Source organism: Vipera berus, assembly GCF_964194415.1.
Source record: "Vipera berus genome assembly, chromosome: 1".
Classification (NCBI taxonomy): Eukaryota; Metazoa; Chordata; class Lepidosauria; order Squamata; family Viperidae; genus Vipera; species Vipera berus.
This window is the reverse complement of record NC_138202.1, coordinates 116,518,041-116,538,653: the sequence shown is the minus strand read 5'-3', so window position 1 is coordinate 116,538,653 and position 20,613 is coordinate 116,518,041. Positions and strand designations below refer to the sequence as shown.

Genomic DNA, 20,613 nt, shown 5'->3' with positions numbered 1-20,613 from the left:
TCCTATCTCCTGGGACGCTCGCAGTCGGTGTTGGCAGGGGGGCAGAGGTCGACCCCTAGGACTCTCGTTTGTGGAGTTCCTCAGGGGTCGGTCCTCTCGCCTCTCCTGTTCAACATCTACATGAAACCGCTGGGTGAGATCATTCGTGGTTTTGGAGTTGGGTATCATCAGTATGCCGATGATACCCAACTTTTCATTTCGACCCCAAACCACCCCAGTGATGCCCTCGATGTGATGTCCCATTGCCTGGAGGCGGTTCGGGCCTGGATGGGGAGGAACAGACTTCAGCTCAACCCTGACAAGACTGAGTGGCTGTGCATTCCGGCATCCCAGGACATTCAAAATATCCCACCTCTCCTTATGGGGGGTGAGTCCTTGCCCCCCGTGGATAGGGCTCGCAACTTGGGAGTCCTCCTAGATTCATGGCTTACCCTGGAAGACCATATAGTAGCCGTGACTAGGGGGGCTTTCGCCCAGGTTCGCCTGGTGCGCCAGTTGCGGCCCTATCTGGACTGGGATGCCCTGTGTACGGTCACTCATGCGTTCGTGACCTCTCGCCTGGACTACTGCAATGCTCTTTACATGGGGCTTCCCTTGAAGACCACTCGGAGGCTCCAACTGGTACAGAATGCGGCCACGAGAGTTGTCTTGGGAGTTTCCCGGTACTCCCATGTTACACCTTTGCTCCGCGAGCTACATTGGTTACCAGTTGTCTTCTGGGTGCGATTCAAGGTTCTGGTTATGATCTTCAAGTCCTTACATGGCATGGGTCCGGGGTACCTCGAGGACCACCTGCTGCCGGCGTCAACCCCCCTCCGCCCTGTGCATTCCCACAGAGAGGGCCTCCTCAGGGTGCCTCTGGTCAGGGAATGTCGACTGGTGGCCCCCAGGGGGAGGGCCTTCTCTGTGGGCGCACCGGCTCTATGGAACCAACTGCCGGTTGAGCTCCGGATGGCATCGGACCTTCGCTCCTTCTGGCGCGGCCTGAAGACCCACTTGTTTGAACTAGCCGGTCTGGCCTGATGGGGGTCGTTAGGGTTTTTTAATGGGGTTTTTTATTGTCATTGTATTTTTTAATTGGGCACTGTTTAATTCCTTTTTAATTTTTGTATTTGTTATTTATATATGCCCTGTTCACCGCCCTGAGTCCTTCGGGAGAAGGGCGGTATACAAATTTAATAAAAGTAAAGTAAAGTAAGTAAAAGTAAAGCCTCTTCTTTTCTTTTTCCCTTCTGCCCCTCACTTTTCTTTCCCTTTCTCCTCCCGTGTGTCCTACTATTTGCTTTTCTATTTTTGTATTTTATTCTATAATCTAATAAAATGTTACAAACCGTAAAAAAAAAAGGAAAAAAGTACTGGTTTTACTCTTCCTTTTATATCCTCTCCTCTCTCTCCCCTCCTCTTTTTCTCTTCCAGGTGCGTTGGAAGTGCTGATCAGCTAGAGCTGTGTGCACTGATCCTGGACTCTCAGGAGAGCCACAGCAACACCGCAGCTCCAGCTGAATTTTCGCCTGAAGATTACATGTGGCTGCTGGCCACCCCCAAGGCTGTAGGAAGCACCGATCAGCTGGAGCCATTGCGCACCAATCCTGGGCTCTCAGCAGAGCCCTGGCAATACCACAGCTCCAGCTGACTACCACAGGCCTCTGTGTCATTGCTGCCGCTTCAGCTCATCCACTTTTACATCTTTTTTTTTACACTTTTTTTTACAGTGCTTTTCAACCCATCGTACCTGTACCACCTGCCAAGTGCCGAACTGGTACGTGTACCACGGGTTGAAAATCCCTGACTTAAATCACCCTAACAGAAAATAAGAGTTTGATTCACAGCTGAAATCGCATGCAATTGATGCCCAGATATGCCTGGACATATCATCATCCAGTTCTTACCCACCTTACTGGCTGACGTGTGACAGATTTCAGCCCATGCCCAAAATATGCCCATGACCTTTATATGTCTAGACATCTAGATAAGGAGTAGCATGAATTGCTCTTGGGTTGGAGGGGATGTGTGTGAGCATTTCTGTTGCCTCTGAAATGGTGTCAAATTAAACCATGGTATGCTAGTGGGGAAATGAAAACTGATACAAGTACTGCTTCAAAATATTTATCTGTGTGAAATTCATATTTTGCAATTCAACTTTCCAAAACTTACTATTTGTGTGTACATACATACATACATACGTACATACATACATGTATACATATTCCTTGGTAAAAAAAATTGCCAAACAATGTCAGAAGGTCACAAAGGGGGATCACGTGACCCCCGGAACACAGCACATCATCATAAACATCTTTTTAAGATGGAGGATGTGTCGAGCTGAGCTCCGTGAGCTCTGTGAGTTCGGCATTAATTGGTGTTCTTGGGGGTGCCCTAGGGGGTGCACTGTGCCTCCGTGTTAGGGCTGGGTGATCAGACTGCCTTACCATCGCTGCTTTTTGTGGCGTCGGTTCCCTCCATGTCGGTGAGAGGCGGCTGGAAGTCTTGCTGGGAGATTGTGGTGGTGGCTCCGGCTCCGATTTGAAATGCCGCGGCTTAAAACGCCCCGATCAGCTAGGCGGATAGAGCCACGGCTTGGAATGGCTGGAGGAACCATGGTGGGAGTGAATGCTCCAGCTTGGAACGCTCCAGCTTGGAATGGCTGGAGGAACCAGAGGAACCGTGGTGTGAGTGGATGCTGCTGGAGGAGCTGCGGCTTGAAACGCCCCAATCAGCTGGTTTTCGGGGCAGATAGAGCCACGGCTTGGAATGGCTGGAGCAACCGGAGGAACTGCGGCATGAGTGAATGCTGCTGGAGGGGCTGCAGTGTGGGTGTGTTGGAATGCTGCGGTTCGCCCAGCGCAGGGTCCTGCATGTCGGTCCTTGCATGATGGTCCTTGTTGTGGACTGCCGAGCGGCATGGACCATCTTGGTTTGGGGCCTGGCGGAAGATCAGCGGGATATTCCTATCTACTCCCCGCCTGTTTCTATCTGCTACCTACTGCAATCTACTCCCCGCTTGTTTCAAAGCAGCCATTGGAGACCATCGAGGAGGAGACCAGGATGGTGGTGGACTCCTATGTTTGCTAAGACCTGCTGCCTTTAATGGATCTGAGGCAGCTTGGGCTGCTTCCCAGGTTCTTGGCTGGTTGGGTGGCGTACTGGCCTGTTGGTTAGCAACAGCCTTCCAATCATGGCCTGGAGTTATGGCTTCCAGGATCCTCCCCCTTGTGGTGAGGTGCCTCGGTCTCATGACAGTCGGCACGGCATGGGCCAGGGCCGGGGCCGGGCTCACTTATCACCTATATGGAGATGGACTCCTGCATGCTGTTTCCCTTGCCCTCCAAAGACTCAGAAGGACCCGGGGTGAAGAGTCGCTGTGAGAGGGCGGCTCAGGTTTTTTTTCCATCTGCTACCTCTCTGGAAGTGAGAGATCCATGAGGGTATGCTGTTTTCCCCTGGATGGGGTTTCCATCCGCCTCCCACATCAGTCTTGTGGTCGGGGTGAGAGAACGACTGCTGACTTGTTCTGGGGTACCCTACCTGTGTAGCAGCAGCCCTGCCCAAGCTCCTCTACACCCTCTCTGGGTTGGCGGTTGAGTTCCCCAGACTTATGGTTCTGGGGGACTTTAACCTGCCATCCCTAGGAGGTTCGTCGGGGTTGGCTTGGGAGTTCATGGCCTCCATGACGGCCATGGACCTGACCCAGGTAATTCAGGTCCCAACTCATGGGGGGGGTCACACACTTGATCTTATTTTTCTATCTGGACGGTGGCTTGATGATCTGGGAGGGGGATCTCCAGCTATTACACCCCTGTCATGGACCGATCATTACCTCCTGCGGCTGGCCTTCCGTTTTGCCCCCCCATGTCGCGGGGTTATGGAACTGACCAGGTGGTTCTGTCCCAGGCGCCTAATGGACCCTGAATTGTTCCAGGAGGCGCTTGGATCTGTGCCTGCCACCTTCGCTCACAGCCTGGTCGATGCCTTAGTGGAAGCCTGGGAAAGGGCGGCCACGGAGGCACTCAACCGCGTTGTTCTCATGCGGGCCCTGACCCAGCGCAGATCCTGACGGGCACCATGGTTCTCCGTGGAGCTCCGGGAGATGAAGCGTCGGAGATGAAGCCTAGAGAGCTGTTGGAGGTCCAGCCGGTCTGAGTCTCATTGATTGCAGTTAAGAACCTTCACGAGGTCTTATCTCACAGCGATGGAGGCAGCGAAGTGTAATTACTTCGCTGCCCTCATCGCATCCGCAGATAATCGCCTGGCTGCCCTTTTTGGGGTGACTCGCTCCCTCCTGAATCAGGAGGTGAGGGAGGAGCCCCTGCAGGGTCGTGCCGAGGAGTTTAGTCAATATCTGGCAGATAAAATCGCTCAGATTCGGGCCGGCTTGGACTCCGACTGGGCAGAGTCTGACGATGGGGAATCGAGCAGTCTTGGGAACATTATTTGGGAAGAATTTGATCCTGTGAATCCAGAAGAAGTGGACAGGATCATGGGGAGGCTGAGTTCCACCACGTGTTTATTGGACCCGTGCCCCTCCTGGCTGGTTTATGCAGCTCGGGAGGGGACATGAGGCTGGCTCCAGGTGGTAATAACTGCTTCTTTGAGAGAGGGTAGCTTCCCTGATGCCTTGAGGTGGTGAGGCCCCTCCTCAAGAAGCCTGCCCTGGACTCGGCCATTTTGAACAACTATCGTCCGGTCTCCAACCTTCGCTTTTTAGCGAAGGTTGTTGAGAGTGTGGTGGCACATCAGCTTCCTCTGTTCCTGGAGGAAGTGGATTATCTGGACCCCTACCAATCGGGCTTTAGGCCCGGGTACAGCATGGAGACGGCATTGGTCGCAGTGGTGAATGATCTCTGGCGGGCTTGGGACAGGGGTTGCTCCTCTGTCCTAGTCCTATTAGACCTCTCAGCGGCTTTTGATACCATCGACCATGGTATCCTACTGCGGCACCTCAGGGGGTTGGGAGTGGGTGGCACTGTTTTACAGTGGTTCTCCTCCTACCTCCTGGGTCGTTCGCAGTCGGTGTTGGCAGGGGGGCAGAGGTTGTCCTCGAGGCCTCTCATTTGTGGATTCCCTCAGGGGTCGGTCGTCTCGCCCCTTCTGTTCAACATCTATATGAAGCCGCTGGGTGAGATCATTCGTGGTTTGGGGGTGGGGTATCATCAGTACGCTGATGATACCCAGCTTTTTATTTCCACCCCAGATCAACCCGGTGATGCCCTCGACGTGATGTCCCATTGCCTGGAGGCGGTGAGGGTCTGGATGGGGAGGAACAGGCTTCGTCTAAATCCCGACAAGACCAAGTGGCTGTGCATACCGGCATCTTGGGTTGTCCACTCTATTCCAACTTTATCTATAGAGGGTGAGGTGTCAACTTGGGTGTCCTCCTTGACTCACAGCTCAGTTTAGAAGATCATATAGGAGCTGTGACCAGGGGGGATTTTGCCCAGGTTCACCTGGTGCGCCAGTTGCGGCCCTATTTGGACCAAGATGCCCTACGCACACTCATGCGCTTGTGACCTCTCAGATAGACTACTGCAACGCTCTCTACATGGGGCTGCCCTTGAATACCACTCGGAGGCTCCAGCTGGTGCAGAATGCGACTGCGCGAGTTGTGATGGGGGTCTCCCGATACTCCCATGTAACACCTCTGCTCCGTGAGCTGCATTGGCTTCTAGTTGTCTTCCGGGTGAGATTCAAGGTGCTGGTGATGACCTATAAACAGTGGCATAGCGTGGGTTGTCAGCACCCGGGGCAAGGCAAGTAATTTGCGCCCCCTCGCTCTCGCACCGCACGCCTGGCACCCCCCTGGCGTAAGAAGAATCGAGCCTCCCGCGATCTCCCGTCCCCCCCACCCCCCTGAAATTCTCGCCCGCTTTCACAGACCTGTTCTTTTACACTGGCTGCAAGTACCAGGAGCCAAAGGCAGCCTCTCCGAAAGCCTCACACCCAAAGACGCAGGCACGCCCACACCGAGGAATGCCGCCGCTGGCGAGGCTCGCAGACGCCGACGCTGCCGTTCTTTCTTTCTCGTTCGTGGGAGCGCGCGGCGGCGTGCGCATACAGAGGCGTATATAGACCCAGAGAGCCGCCGAGCCTTCCCCCACCCGGAGAGAGAAGCGTTTCTGTGTCGGCGCAGGCACAGATACCCCTCGCTCACGAGCAGCCTTGCCCTAGCCCGCCGGTCGCGCCCCCTAGATGTTGCGCCCAGTGCGGCCGGCCCCCCCTGCACCCCCCACGCTACGCCACTGCCTATAAAGCCCTAAATGGCATGGGTCCAGATTATTTACGGGAGTACCTTTTGCCAGCATTAACTTCCCATTGTCCTGTGCGCTCCCACAAAGAGGGCCTCCTCAGGGTACCGTCGGTCAGGGAATGTCGACTGGCAGCCCCCAGGGGGAGAGCATTCTCTGTGGGCGTGCTTGCCCTCTGGAATCAGCTCCCTGTTGAGCTCCGGATGGCTCCCGACCTTCGCTCTTTCTGCCGTGACCTGAAGACTTGGCTATTTGAACTTGCCGGCCTGGACTGAGGGACTGGGATTTTAGATTTTAAATTTTACATTTTAGAACGTGTTTTATTGTTTAGGGCTACTTGGTTTAATTTATTTTAATTTTTGTATATTATGTGTTGTATATAGTGTTTTAATTGCCCTGTACACCACCCCGAGTCCTTCGGGAGAGGGGCGGTATATAAATCCAAATAAATAATAATAATAATAATAATAATAATAATAATAATAATAATAATAATAATAATAATAATAATAATAATAATAATAATGTGTCTTTAACTTTTAGAACAAGGTAAAAAGTTCAAAAAAATATTTTTTTCTGCATTAAAGGGAGCTTGTTTAAAAACCCATAAACCTAAAACTATTTTAAAAAGATTTAAGCAAAGCTTAATGTTTCTTGCACTTATGCTTCTATTTTTAAAAAAAAATGCACAAAAACTACTGCAGAGGAGTTTATCTCCAAAATATAATGAAGCTTAAGAGTTGTAGGTGCTGGACTAGATGGCCTCCAAGGTCCCTTCTGACCCTTTGATTCTCTGATTCTGTTAATCATCCACTTTAGCCAAACTCCATGCAACACACCTACAATGGAAATTCCACGAATTTAGGGAAGGCTGATCTACCTTTAATGTGTACATTAATGTCTACATCTCATAGAAAAATACTCCCTCTGCAACACAACACCCCTATATGCCACTTTCAGAGACTTTAAAATTGGAGACCTCGTCAATTGTGTGACATCTTTTTTTAAAAAATATGTATACTTCATGAAGGGATCTTACTCAGAGTCAGAGTAATCCCCAGGACCACCTCTCCAAGGGCATCAGAACTAAGAAATGTGTCAATCAACTCCATGGGAGACCTTCTCCTCAACATGAATACCCCTCCCCCCAAAAAACACTTGTGGAAGACACATTTCTGTTCTACTCAGACCACACAGCGTTACTTTCAAGAATACCTATTCGCCTTAAAAGACCATTGAAAGCACCAGCAAAATATTGCAGGGAACTTTATCTAGTACTCAGTTATCAAAAAAATCAAAATCATGGCATTTGCCAAAAGGCCCAAGAGCCACTCCTGGAGTTCAGATGGGCAGAAGACTGAGCAGGTCTCCTGTTTCAGGTATCTGGAAGTTGTCCTTCACTCTGCTAGCCCAGGGGGTCAAGACCATAATAAAGAAAGATTTGACTGATTCATTCATTTTAGTTAGTTTTGATCTGAATCCATGTAGGTTTAGAACCAGAGCTTCACATTTGGTTAATCATTCACTCTAAAATTGACTGACAGGTTTCTTTGTACACTAATTTTTTTCCCCTCTTTTCTCTTCAGTTTGTTATTCTTTCTTTGTTTTCTTTCATTTTTCTCTCTCTCTTTGTATCTTTGTATTTTTCTGTAAATAATTATAAAAATTTTAAAGAGATGATCATTATGAAGTTTTTTTTTACAGAAAAGACCGTGAGACAAGTGATAATGAAGCTTAACTTCTAAGGGACCTCAACATGGAAGAAGTTTGTGTCTCTGGAAATCTCAGGTAGCCTCAGGGAATGGTGCTTTTTCTTCTTCCTGTATCTTTAGACAAAACTCCCTTCAGAGGAATTAAGAAAAAACTTTTGGCATGATACTGATGTTCCATCTTCAGATCATCAGAGGAAAGACTCAGTTTTAAATACTGCCACAGGGAACTATGGCTTCTTAATATGAAAGAATACTATGCTTAATTCGAAGAAATACTGTATTTAGGAAAACAGAAGGCTCTCCTACTGCTTGTTTAATCAGACTAAGTGGGAAGATACACTTCACTTCATTCAGGTATGTTTGATATCTTTAGATGCCATTTAGGGAGATTCTATTATTCCTCCAGGTAAGACATGGTGAATTGTTTTATCTGGTCCTTTCTGTCGCATCTCAGTGCAAAGACTGTTATACCATGTTCAAACCCATTCATTCTTGCCCTTCTGTGAATAGATGTTCCACGTTGTTCAGAAGTGATTCCCTTTTCCAATTTCTCCTTCCATCCAGAAGCAGCTCCATTCATCATGTGCATGATAGTCAGTTCTTCCAGCCCTGCCTCTGGAAAGAGCCTTAGAATGGGAGTTGAAAGACAAAGTCCAGGTAATGCTCTGAGAAAGGACTGGGAAATTTCACAGCACATGATTGAGATGTTTATTTACCTAAAGAGCTGACTTCTATGAACTGGAAAGAGAGCTGTTCACACCTCTGAGAAAGGGAGATAGTAATCTGGATTTTAGCAGAAGTTGGAACTGCCTGATCCGATGAGTTTCAGGAGGGACCTTGGTGAAAAAGAGGAATGAGGACAGATCATTTTTGTTGCTCCTCTGACGAAATGGGGTCACTCATTGAGACCAGGGAGAGGAGTGGACATGCTCTTTAGGCCACACGAAAGGTCTTTCAGTGAGGCACACAGCTAACACAATAGCACTGGGCACCCTCCTTTCTTTGTTGCTTTTATTTAAGAGATGTGCTTTCAAGGGCAACCTGAATGGCAGACAGAGTGGAGCAGCCACCTTCTGGCATTCAATCTGGAATTCTCATCAAAACAGAAAATCTTTCTGTTTTTGTTTTTTTTTCCTTTTTGTCACATTTGGAGGAATCCTGTTTGGATTTTTTTTAGCAGGAGTGTGTCTGGTTATACTAGTGAAATTTGGAAAGGGAAGCTGCATGCCAATTATACATTTTGGGGATAATCAAAGAGAACAACTTATTCAAAGAACAATGGATGGACTAGGGCTGAAATGATAGCGGTGTTCCAATATTTGATGAGCTACCACGACGATGAGAGGTCAACCTGTTCTCCAAAGCACCTGAAGGCAGGACAAGAAGCAATGGATGGAAACTAATCAAGGAGAGAAGCAAGCTAGAACTAAGGAGGAATTCCCTGACAGTTAGAACAATTAATTGGTGGAATGACTTGAATTCAGATCTTATGGGTGCTCCAACACTGGAGCTTTTTAAAAAGAAGTTGGACAATCATTTGTCTGAAATGGCATAGGGTTTTCTGCTTGAGCAGGGGGTTGGACTAGAAGACCTTCAAGGTCCCTTCCAACCCTGTTGTTCTGTTATTCTGTTGTTCTGTTGTTCATGTCAGTGAAACCTAGTTGTAGCTATAGGGCTCTGGAAAACCCAGGGATTGTATGACTGAGGAAAGCTTCAGAGAAGATAGATGAAATAAGATTTGCAGTTTACCTGCCTTGTGTGAGATGTTGATATAATTATTGTTTAGATCACATTGGATCAAATTAATAGATATCATTCCCCTTCCCTCCCCCCCCCCAACCAGTTTTTACAGACTGAGAATGCTTCCACTGCTGTGAAAGTGGGCTACTGGACCTGACCACGTCCCTTTTTTCAGTTGTATTTTATCAGTGGGAGGCCATGCCAAATCCAGGGTTCCCCAAACACATAAGAGTGGCCTCATCTTGTCAGGAGCCCAAAGTCTTTCATGCTTCCCTCCCAATCTTGAAGCCACCCACTTGGCTATTCTCGGCTTTGTTGTTACTTTTGCCATTGTGCAAGTAATCATGAGATTTTCTTCTCCATCTCAGTCCTATAAAACCTACTAGGATGATTTTGTTTGTCTTAATTTGGGATACTACGTATTACTTTGTTACAAACTCACATTCTTTCATTTTTCTTCCTTTGTTGTCCCTACAAAATTAAGCTTTTAAAAGGGATGCTTTACTGCACTGATTTAAAAGCAGTTTTATAACACAGAAGGCAGAAGGCAGTGATATGTCTCTTAAGCGCAGAACATGTATTCCCTTCAGGTCCAAATTTCTCCTCTCATTTTTATGCCCTTGATTGATTCTCTCCTTTGTCCACCTTGGGACTTTTCCTGCTCAGGATTACTCACTCGTCTGTTTCAGCCCCTGGTGCTCTTCACATAGACATGGTTAGAACTGCTTCATTAAGAGAAGTCTTTCCTTAGCAGAGTTGGGCATGCAGGCACTGAGGCAGGGATCCTATCACAGTCCTTAATGCAGTCCCTTCTCTGTGGGTAATCTACATTTAGATTCAAGTCCTACCCAAGAGCTAACCAAGTAGCATTTAACAATATAAGTAGTTCTTAGCAAGGTGGCTTTTGAAAAATTAGGGTATTCAGGGTTCCCCCACCCCCAATTCAATATTTCCAGATATTGAGGGAATTCTTTAGGGCTCCAATTGTAATTCGTATAACAACACATTTCTTTTTCCATAGGGGTTCAATTTCAATCTTTCCAGTTGTTTCTCCTCCATCCTAGCATTCTCTGGTAAAGTCACATCAATGAGCCAAACTTTCCTCTTTTCAATAACTTTTTATATTAGGCACATCATGAACCAGATGTCTGTCTGTTCAGATCTAAAAAGTTCCAATAAGATGTTTTCCCAAGCCTTTTCAACTTGATAGTTCTAGTAGTTTTTATGCTGTGCGTTCAAATCCAAACCTCTGGCCACGTTTCTAATGAACATTTTTGGCAGTTGTTACTATTTAATAATATTATCATTTATAATTAATTAGGGTTCCTGGCACTGCCATCCAGATGTTCAGACTGGATTAGCCATTTTTCTCCACATATCAAATCCTTCCCAAGGACCTAGAGGAGGCAGATGTTGATGTTTTACAGTGTTAAAGGTATTGTCACTGAATGTAAGCTCCTCCGAATAAAGCTGCCTTTTGCTTTTAACAAGTGGTGATTTTCTCAAAGCCAGTGACATTCAAATGGGGGTCCAATTGTTTAGGGATTGCAACCAAGTTGCCTTTGTTTTGTTTTGCCACAATTGTTCTATTTCTATTTGCAGTTCTTTGTCTTTTGTTATCTTCTCTAGTTCTTTCTCTTCTAATCTGCAACCTCCAGGTACTGCCATATCTGCTAGCCAAATGCTTTGTCTTTCTTATTGAAATTGTTACATTGGGGGTGTTATGTGGCATGTGCCTGCCTGTCTGTTTGAATTGTAAAGTCCCAGAGCACTTTAGCTTCTTCATTTTCCATTACTTTCGCCATTTTATGGTACCACCAGTTTTTGCTTGCAGGCAAATAGCATTTCCTGCAGATCTTCCAATGCACTATTGTTGCTACTTTATAATCAGTCATTGTTTGTAATCATATTTCTAGGCACTTGACTATCCAGTCAAATGATGGGGAGTCAAATACCTGCTTGTAATCAATCAATGCTACACTCAAGTTGGTCTTCCTTCTCTTGCAATTTTCCAGAAATTGTTGTTATGATTATTGTTATTTAAAATCATATGCCTGCTGACTCCCAACAATATTTGTTTGTTCATTTGTTTCTTTTATATTCTAAAAGCTGTCATAGAAAAGCATTTGAAAAACACATGGGGTCAAGTGCACTTAATGCAAAGAGGATACAACATTATTTTCATGTAAACCATACACTATGTAAATGTTTACACAATGTCAGAAACCAGACGCCAAATCAGTTTGGGGTCAAAATTAGCAACAGCATAGCAAACATCATAAATTGTTTACAAAACATCTTTCAAAATCATAGCATGAATTCATTATTCAGGGCACAAAAATGCATCACCCTTACTTGTTTTTCCTCTCTAAATAGGATATGCTTGGAAAAAGATGGAAGTTGAAGATAATCACACATTGCTTACTGATTTTGTGGTAGTTGGGTTTACAACAGATCCATTTCTACGCACAATTCTCTTTGTGGTGTTTTTGGCATTGTACATCCTAACACTGACTGGGAATCTGGGCCTCATGACCCTGATCTGCCTGGACTCCCACTTGCACACACCCATGTACTTCTTTGTGGGAAGCCTTTCCTTCCTGGATGTCTGGTATTCTTCAGTATACATTCCTCGGATCTTATATGATTGTTTGTCCAAGAACAACCACATTTCCTTAGCGGGTTGTGCAACCCAGTTCTTCTTCTCTGCTACAGCTGGTGGGAGTGAATGCTTCCTATTGGCCTTCATGGCCTATGACCGTTTTGTGGCCATCTGCCACCCACTCCTTTATGCCACAGCCATGTCCAAGAAACTCTGTATCCAGCTGGTGGTAGGAGCCTACATGGTGGGGTTTGCCAATGCAATTGTACATACCAGTAACACCTTCCGCTTACGCTTCTGTGGTAGTAATATCATCAACCACTACTTCTGTGATGTGCCACCACTTATGAAGATGGCATGTGATGACAAAGGAGTATATGAACTCATCCTTACGACTGTCATTGGCTTCACTTTGCTGGCAGCCACTGCTGTCATTGTGAAGTCCTACATTAGTATTGTGGCAGCCATTATTCGCATCCGTTCAACTGAAGGGAGACGCAAAGCTTTCTCCACTTGCTCGGCTCACCTGCTCTCTGTCTCCCTCTACTATGGCTCCATGCTCATTACATACTCGGCACCCAACTCTCACCACACCGCAGATTGGGACAAGATAAATGCGCTGTTCTATACAGTAATCAACCCTCTGGTCAACCCTTTGATTTACAGCTTACGCAACAAAGATGTGAAGGCAGCCTTCAAGAAAGTCTGGAGGAGATTCACAGCATACAAATGAATGGCAAACTCTACCTTTAGGGTAGACTTCAGAGGAGAAAAAATAAACTCTCAGCTGCAATGCCCTCCAGCCAACCAGCCAGTTTCCTTCTGTCCTCCTTCCCTCACTTCCTTCCTCCACAAAGTGGAGAAAGTTAGAGAGACAGAAGACTTAAGGTCAAAGATTAGGAATCATCCCCTATGCTCAAAATCCCCATGCATACTTTTCTTAATCAGCAATTTTATCTCATATGTGTAACTTCCAAATCTTGTAACCTAATAGCATCAGCACACTTTTAAATTGTTTTAGCAGTTTTTAATTTGCTTTGTGTTGCTGTTGATGTTGTTGCTATTATTGCTACTATTATGGCAATGGGAGTCACTAAATATGTTTAGTGGTCGGAGGTTTTTATCTATTTCAAATTCTCCTAAAAGCACATCTAACAAAATGATTTTCAAAATATGCATTAATATTGGCTTTATCATACCATAAATATCTATGCCACCCAAATTTCAACTTATCTTCTTCTAACTACAAAAGCTTACTAATTCTCAGTAACATCCATGCCTTCATCTAAACTAAACAACAATGTGCAAAATATTATCTCAAATCAGGTAAACCCAATCCTCCTATTTCCTTTGCATCGTGTAACACCTTAAAGATATACCTAAATCCATGTGTCCTTCACTCTGCACCAACGGCACATTAAAAATCTAAAGAACTTTCATATAGGCATCCTCTGCTCCATCCTTGGCACTTGTTCTCAATAACGTGTCTCCAACCTGCGGGTCTTGGATCGTGCAAAATTCAGCAGGGTTGAGTTCTTGATAATCAGAGTCCAATTTAGGGGTGGGGTTGAGGGAAAATATCTTAAGAACGGATGGCCACTGCATGGTTGCTGTATGTTGTACTAAAGACTGGGAAGGGACCTCAAGATCATCCATGCAAGCACTATAAAGACACTATAAAGCAGACATGTCAAACACAAGGGCCGGGGGCCAGATCCAGCCCGCGAAGTGGTTTCATGTGGCCCACGAAGCCATCCTGGAAACAGTGAGGGAACGGCCCCCACTGCCTTGGCAGTGGCCCAGAGACCCTCCTTCTGCCAGAGACCCTCAGATCTGTCCCACTCCTGCCCAGGCCCCCATAGGTACCCTTGATGCAAAGGATGTAGAGCTGGCCATTCCCACCCAGTAGGCCATACACACTCTAGCCATGCCCACCCAGTAGGCTACGCCCACCCTGGCCATACCCACCTGGCCCCCTGAGGGCAACCACAATGCTGATGCGGCCCTCAATGAAATTGAGTTTGACACCCCTGCTATAAAGGGTACCCTATGCCTCTTGACATCCAGCCAAAGGAACTAGAAGCTCTAGCTGCTGACAGAACCTGCTGCCAAGCCCTATGCTATGAAGGCTCCCTGGCTTTGAAGACAAAAGACAACTGATTGAAAACTCTCAGAAACATTGTTAGAATAATACCCACAATTACTACAACAATTGACTTCCAGTGCCCCCATTGTGCCATAGACTTTGAGCTTCCATACTGGGACTGCAGAGCCATCTCCATAGATGAATTCCATAATAATATCTTTTTGGAACCCAAACGACTACCCATACAAATGTTTGGTGTATTCTTGTGCAAAAAAACACCAACTTGACACCCCTTCCCCAGCTTATAAAACAAAACCTTTATGGTTACATCAAGATGGTGATTTTTTCCCTTCAGGTTACAGGTGAATAGTACAGTACTTAACTTCCTCTGACTGCCCCTTTTCTTCTACACAAAGGTGGCTTCTAACTTTAAATCACCACCCCAAAACATATGGATATTGGTCTATGAGTAGCTTCCAAGGAGACACACGGTGATTTAGTGCTGATGGGGGATCAGGAATTCATCACCATTTAAATCACTCTAACAGAAAAAAGAGTTTGTTTCACAGCTGAAATCACATGCAATTGATGTCCAGATATGCCTGGAGATCTCATCGTCCCACCCCCACCTACCTTTGTGGCTGACATGTGACAGACCTCAGCCCTTGTCTAGAAGCTTAGGGTTCTAGCGGCTTGACTGGAAGGCCTTCCAACAGTTTTATTGTTTGATTTGATTCTCTGATTCTGTAAATTATCCACTTTAGCCAAACTCTATGCAACATGCCAACAATGCAAATTCAACAAATGGCTGGAATAAGCAAACATACTTGCAGAAGAGGAGGTTGGCTTTAGAGAAGGCTGATCTACCATTAGTGAGTTTCTAGTAGTCTATCATCTCATTGAAAAATTCTCCTTCTGCAACACAACCTCCTTGTATGTCATTTCCATAGTCTTTAGAAGGTAAAAGGTAAAGGTTTTTCCTGTACAGTCGCATCCAACTCTAAGGGGTGGTGCTCATCTGCCTTTCTTGGCCTAGGAAGCTAGCATTGTTCAAAGACATTTCTTGGTCATTTGGCCACATGACTATACCCTGAGGCCCATAGAACTGTGTTACCTTCCCAATGAAGTGGTGCCTATTTATCTACTCACATTTACATGCTTTCAAACTGCTAGGTGGGCAGGACTTGGGGCAAGTAACAGGAGCTTACCCCATTGCTGAGCACGTGCGGGGGGAAAGTTCGAGACCTCCTCAATTGATCAACATCTACTTTGTTTAATATGTATGCATCAAAAAGGAACATCACTCAAAATAAAAGTAATGCCCAGGACAACCTCTCCAAGTTCATCAGCACTATGAAAGGTGTGAAGCAAGTATATTATTGTCCCACTCCTTTTTACTTTCTACATTAACTCCATGGTGGGCCTCTTCCTCAATATGAATTTCCATCCTCAAAACATTTACTGGAAGATACATCTCTGTTCTATTCAGATGATGCAGTATTATTTTCAGGAAACCTACAGGCCTTAAAAGAGCATTGGAAGCACTAGCACAATATTGCAGGGAACACTAGTTAGTACTCCATTACCAGAAAACCAAAATCATGCCATTTGCCAAAAGGCCCAAAAGCCATTCCTGGAGTTTAAATGACCAAAAGACTGAGCAAGATTCTTGTTTCCATTATCTGGGAGTTGTCCTTCACACTGGACTCCATAATAAAGATTTAATTGCTTCTGTCAGGATCCACCCCCATCCACATCTTAGGAAAGAAAAACTCTTGGAGACAGAATTGTCCAAAAGGAACTTTTACTAAAACATGATGGCTAGTGGAAAATCTAGACAGGATCTGAAACTGTGTTACAGATTGGTACTTTTAAATTGTCCCTAAGTGAAAACCCCTCCCTTCAGTCCATTTGGTCAGTCCCGGATCAATAAAAGTTCAGGTGTCAAAATCTTCCATGGGAGAAGAAATCTTCCATGCCTTTACGACAATTACTTCCTCCCTTTCAGATTCTAATCGGAGATACAAACCAGATCTCTCCCCCCCCCTTTCTTTGTTCTTCTGAGTTCAAAGGTTTTTCTCCTGCTCTAATGACACCTGCAGGAAGACTGAATAAACAATCTTGCATTAATTGGATAGAGATGGCCAACTAACATCTTCTCCTGTCCTCCTTGGAGAAATGGCAGAATCCAGTGAGGGTGTAAGATTTTATAACATGCATATAGAGAATTATGAATGGGGTATAAATGGATACTGACAATCTGCTCCCCTTAGAAAAAAGATAGGTCCATCTGTAGAGGAAATAAATCATAAATGTTAGCCTGGTTTGTTCGGATATTTTGTATGAAACCTCTTAAGCATCTTTGGTGCTTTAACGTGGTGTTTATTGACCCACTCATTTTCTGAGGAGGGGAGGTGTTTCCAAGCTACTAGATACTGAATTGCTCCATGGTGTTTCCTGGAATCTAGGATTTCCTTCACTTCAAAGTGTTGTTCTCCTTCCACCATGATGGGAGGTGGTGGTGGGGTTTGTTCGTAGGGGTGACTGTTGTTCTCTTTTTAGTAAACTGCAGTGAAAACTTGGATGTATTTGTCTAAGATTTTTGGGTAGTCCTAATTCAACTGTTACTGGGTTTATGATTCTTTTAATTGGAAAAGGTCCAATATATTTTGGTCCGAGTTTTTTACAGGGTTGTAGTGATTTAAGGTATTTTGTGGATAAATATACCATCTCTCCCACCCTGAATGATATGGGATCTACTCTTTTTTTGTCCGCCTGTGTCTTGTGTGCATGTCTAGCTTCATCTAAAGCTTTCCTAATGATTGGCCAGTTGTTTTGTAATTGAGCAATCCACTCTTTCAGTTCGGGAGTTACCGATTCGGCTGGAGTTAGTTCTGGCATGGGGTTGAAACTTTGACTGGTAGCTACTTGAAAAGGAGTGTAACCTGTGCTGGAGTGGACTGCATTATTATATGCTGCTTCTACGAAAGGCAGTAGGTCCGTCCAGTTTGTTTGCTGGAAATTAATAAAGCATCTTAAATATTGCTCAAGCACTGAGTTAGCCTTTTCACATGGACCGTTCGATTGAGGGTGATGACTAGATGTCAGTCCTTGGGTAGTTCCTAAAAGGGATAAAAATTCTTTCCAAAATGCCAATGTAAATTGCACCCCTCTAACAGATATGATGCGTTGTGGTGCCCCATGCAATCTGTAAATATACTGTACGAAAAGTTTTGCTAAAATTTTTGCAGTAGGGATGTTTTGGCAAGGTATGAAATGCACTGGTTTAGAGAACAGATCTGTGACAGTCCAGACTACCGTGTTCCCGTTGCTTTTTGGTAGTTCCACTATAAAATCCATGGCTATTTCTTTCCATGGGGCTGAGGGGTTTGCCACCGGTTGTAACAGTCCTGGTGATTTCCCTTGCAGCCTCTTGGCCATTGCACAAATTTGACAGCTACCCACATAGCTTTCTATGTCCTTTTTCATAGATGGCCACCAAAAATGCCTTTTAGTTAAGTGTAAGGTTTTTACAAACCCAAAATGCCCTGCTGATTTTGTATCATGGCACAGTTACATGAAATTGATCCTCTGGGTGGCAGGTATGTATAACGTCTCACCCACCCAGGGTAGTCCATCTTTAATTGAGCACGCATGTCTATTTTTCTGGAACCATTCATCATTTTCCAAAGACTTTTGGAATTCTATTCTAGTTTGGCTATCCACCTTCGGCTTCATTTTTATTTGAGCCCTGGTGGTGACTGGTGCTGCCAGTTGTTGTTCAGGCACAAGTGGTTTAGAGTCAGTGGTCCGTGTGCTGTTATATTGGGGCATGTGAGATAATGCATCCACCAGGAAATTCTTCCCCCCCCGGTAAGTGTTTGAGAGTGAAATTGAATTGGTGAAAATGTTGGGACCAGCGGGCTTGCTTAGGAGTGAGTTTCCTGGGTGTTTTTAGTGCTTCCAAATTTTTGTGGTCTGTCCAGACCTGGAAGGGGATTTTATTTCCTTCCAAGAACTGGCACCATGTAAGTAACGACCATCTCACTGAATATGCCTCTTTTTCCCACGTGGGCCAACATTGTTCTGTCTCCATGAGTTTCCTGGATGTATATGCACATGGTTGCAACGCCCCCTCATCATTTTCCTGTAATAATACGGCTCCCACCACTACATCGCTAGCATCTGCCTGTATTACAAAAGTTTTATCAGGATCTGGGTGTCTCAGGACAGGTTCAGCAGAAAAAAGTCTCTTTAGCCTCTCAAATGCTGCTTGACTTTCCATTGTCCACTTCAGAGGCTGGCTGGGTTTCACTGAGGACCCCCCCTCCTTCATTTTCAACAGGTTTGTGAGGGGTAGGGCTATTTGGGCAAATGAAGGGATGAAGTGGCGATAGAAATTTGCAAATCCCAGGAAACTTTGCAATTGCTTCCGTGGTGGTGCCCATTCTAATACTGCCCTGAATTTCCCAAGGTCCATTTCAATGCCCTCTGGGGATATGCGATACCCCAGATAGTCTATTCTTTCCTGGTGGAATTCACATTTTGATAGTTTAGCATATAGGTGGGCAGCCCACAACTTTTTGAGGAATGCTCTGACTAGGTTGATATGTTCCTCTTTGGTCTCAGTAAAAATAAGGATATCATCTAAGTAAACCAGGACCCCCTTATATAGGTGCTCTCTTCACATGTCCTTAATTAATTGCATAAATACTGCGGGGCCTCTTGCAGTCCAAATGGCAGTACTTTGAACTGGTAGCAACCCATTGGGCAATTGAATGCAGTCTTCCATTCATCTCCTTCCTTAATCCTAATGCGGTAATATGCTTCCCTCAGGTCTAGTTTAGTAAAAATCCTTCCTTTCGATAGGTGGGATAGCATATCCTTCATTAGGGGTAGGGGGTACAGATTACATTCACTAATTGTGTTCAAATTTCTATAATCCACACACAAGTGAAAAGAACCATCCTTCTTCCCCCTGAACAGGACCAGGGCAGCCACTTTGGGTTTGGCAGGCTCAATAAATCCTCTTTCTAAGCTTTTATTTATGAATCTTTCCATCTCTGCCATTTCCTTTGGGCTCATGGCATACATCCTGGGCTTTGGAAGTTTTGCTCCAGGTTTGAATTCTATAGCACAGTCTGTGGGGCGGTGGGGGGGAAGCTCATCTGCCCGTTCCTCACTGAAAATTTCAGCAAGGTCCCTGTATTCCTCCGGTATTTCTGGCAACTGCTTCTCTTCCCCCACCGATGCTGACTCCTCTCTTTGGGTTGAGGAGGTGCTTTCAGGGTTTAAGCTCCTAGGCTCCCCCTCTGGGAAGTTTAGTTCTGCTGTCCTCCAATTTATCCTGGAGTTCCATTTCTTCAGCCATTCCAGTCCTAAAATCATTGGGCATTCCATGCCTGGGGCCACTACAAACGTTATGTCTTCCTCATGAGACCCCAGGGATAGGTGAATTGGTAAAGTGGCTAGGGTAACTGCCCCCCCTGCTATTGACCCATCTAATTGGCAAAAGGAGATTGGTTGTTTTAGTCTCCTCACTGGGATGCTCAATCTCCTCACCAGTGTCGGGCTGATGAGGCAGCGGGTGCAACCAGAGTCTATTAGGGCTTTTACTTTGACTGTTTCAGGCATAGAGAAAGCTAATATAGTTGTTCTGTACCAGCCTGCTACCGGCCCTGCAGAAAAGGCAGGGACAACCCCTTTTACAAGAAGGCAAGAGGCTGGAACTAAGCCTACCAAATTTATGGATACAAAAGCAAACAAGACACGAACCATGAAACAGGAGCTATTCAAGCGGTTGCCTTCAACAAACCGGCCCTCCCACGCATTCCCCTTTTATACAGTTCAGGGCGTGGCTTCTCTCTGCCTCCTTCCGAGGTGCCCCATTGCCTTCCTCTGTTTACTCCTGATTGACTGCCTCCTGCGTCGGGCGTCCTTGAACAGGGCCAGCTGTGGGTCATCTTCATCCACACTGTCAGGCTCACACAGCTGGGTCTCCGTCGTGACCAGGTGGGAGGGGCCTGGCTGAGGGCTCTCATCAGCAAGCTCTCCAACCCCCTCAGCAAGCTCTTCAACACCCCCCGCCTCCTCTGAGTCATCCGACCCAACTGCCGAACCCACAGGCTGACCCTGAATCACAACAATAGTCACTGTCTTAAGGATCAGTGGAACGGATCCACTTACCAAAGGTTCTCCCTCTGAGCTGTCTTCCGAGGTGTCCACCGCCCC

General features: G+C 45.8%; 1 protein-coding gene across 1 annotated transcript; it reads left to right on the top strand.

The window, feature by feature from the left end:
* Window positions 1–12,087: 12,087 nt before the first annotated feature.
* On the top strand, window positions 12,088–13,029 carry LOC308660376 (olfactory receptor 9G4-like; the record flags this gene model as incomplete). The annotated part of the gene is made up of 1 exon (XM_081314735.1): window positions 12,088–13,029. One exon carries the CDS (start codon window positions 12,088–12,090, stop codon window positions 13,027–13,029), a length of 942 nt encoding a protein of 313 aa, XP_081170861.1.
* Between the last annotated feature and the right edge of the window lie 7,584 nt (window positions 13,030–20,613).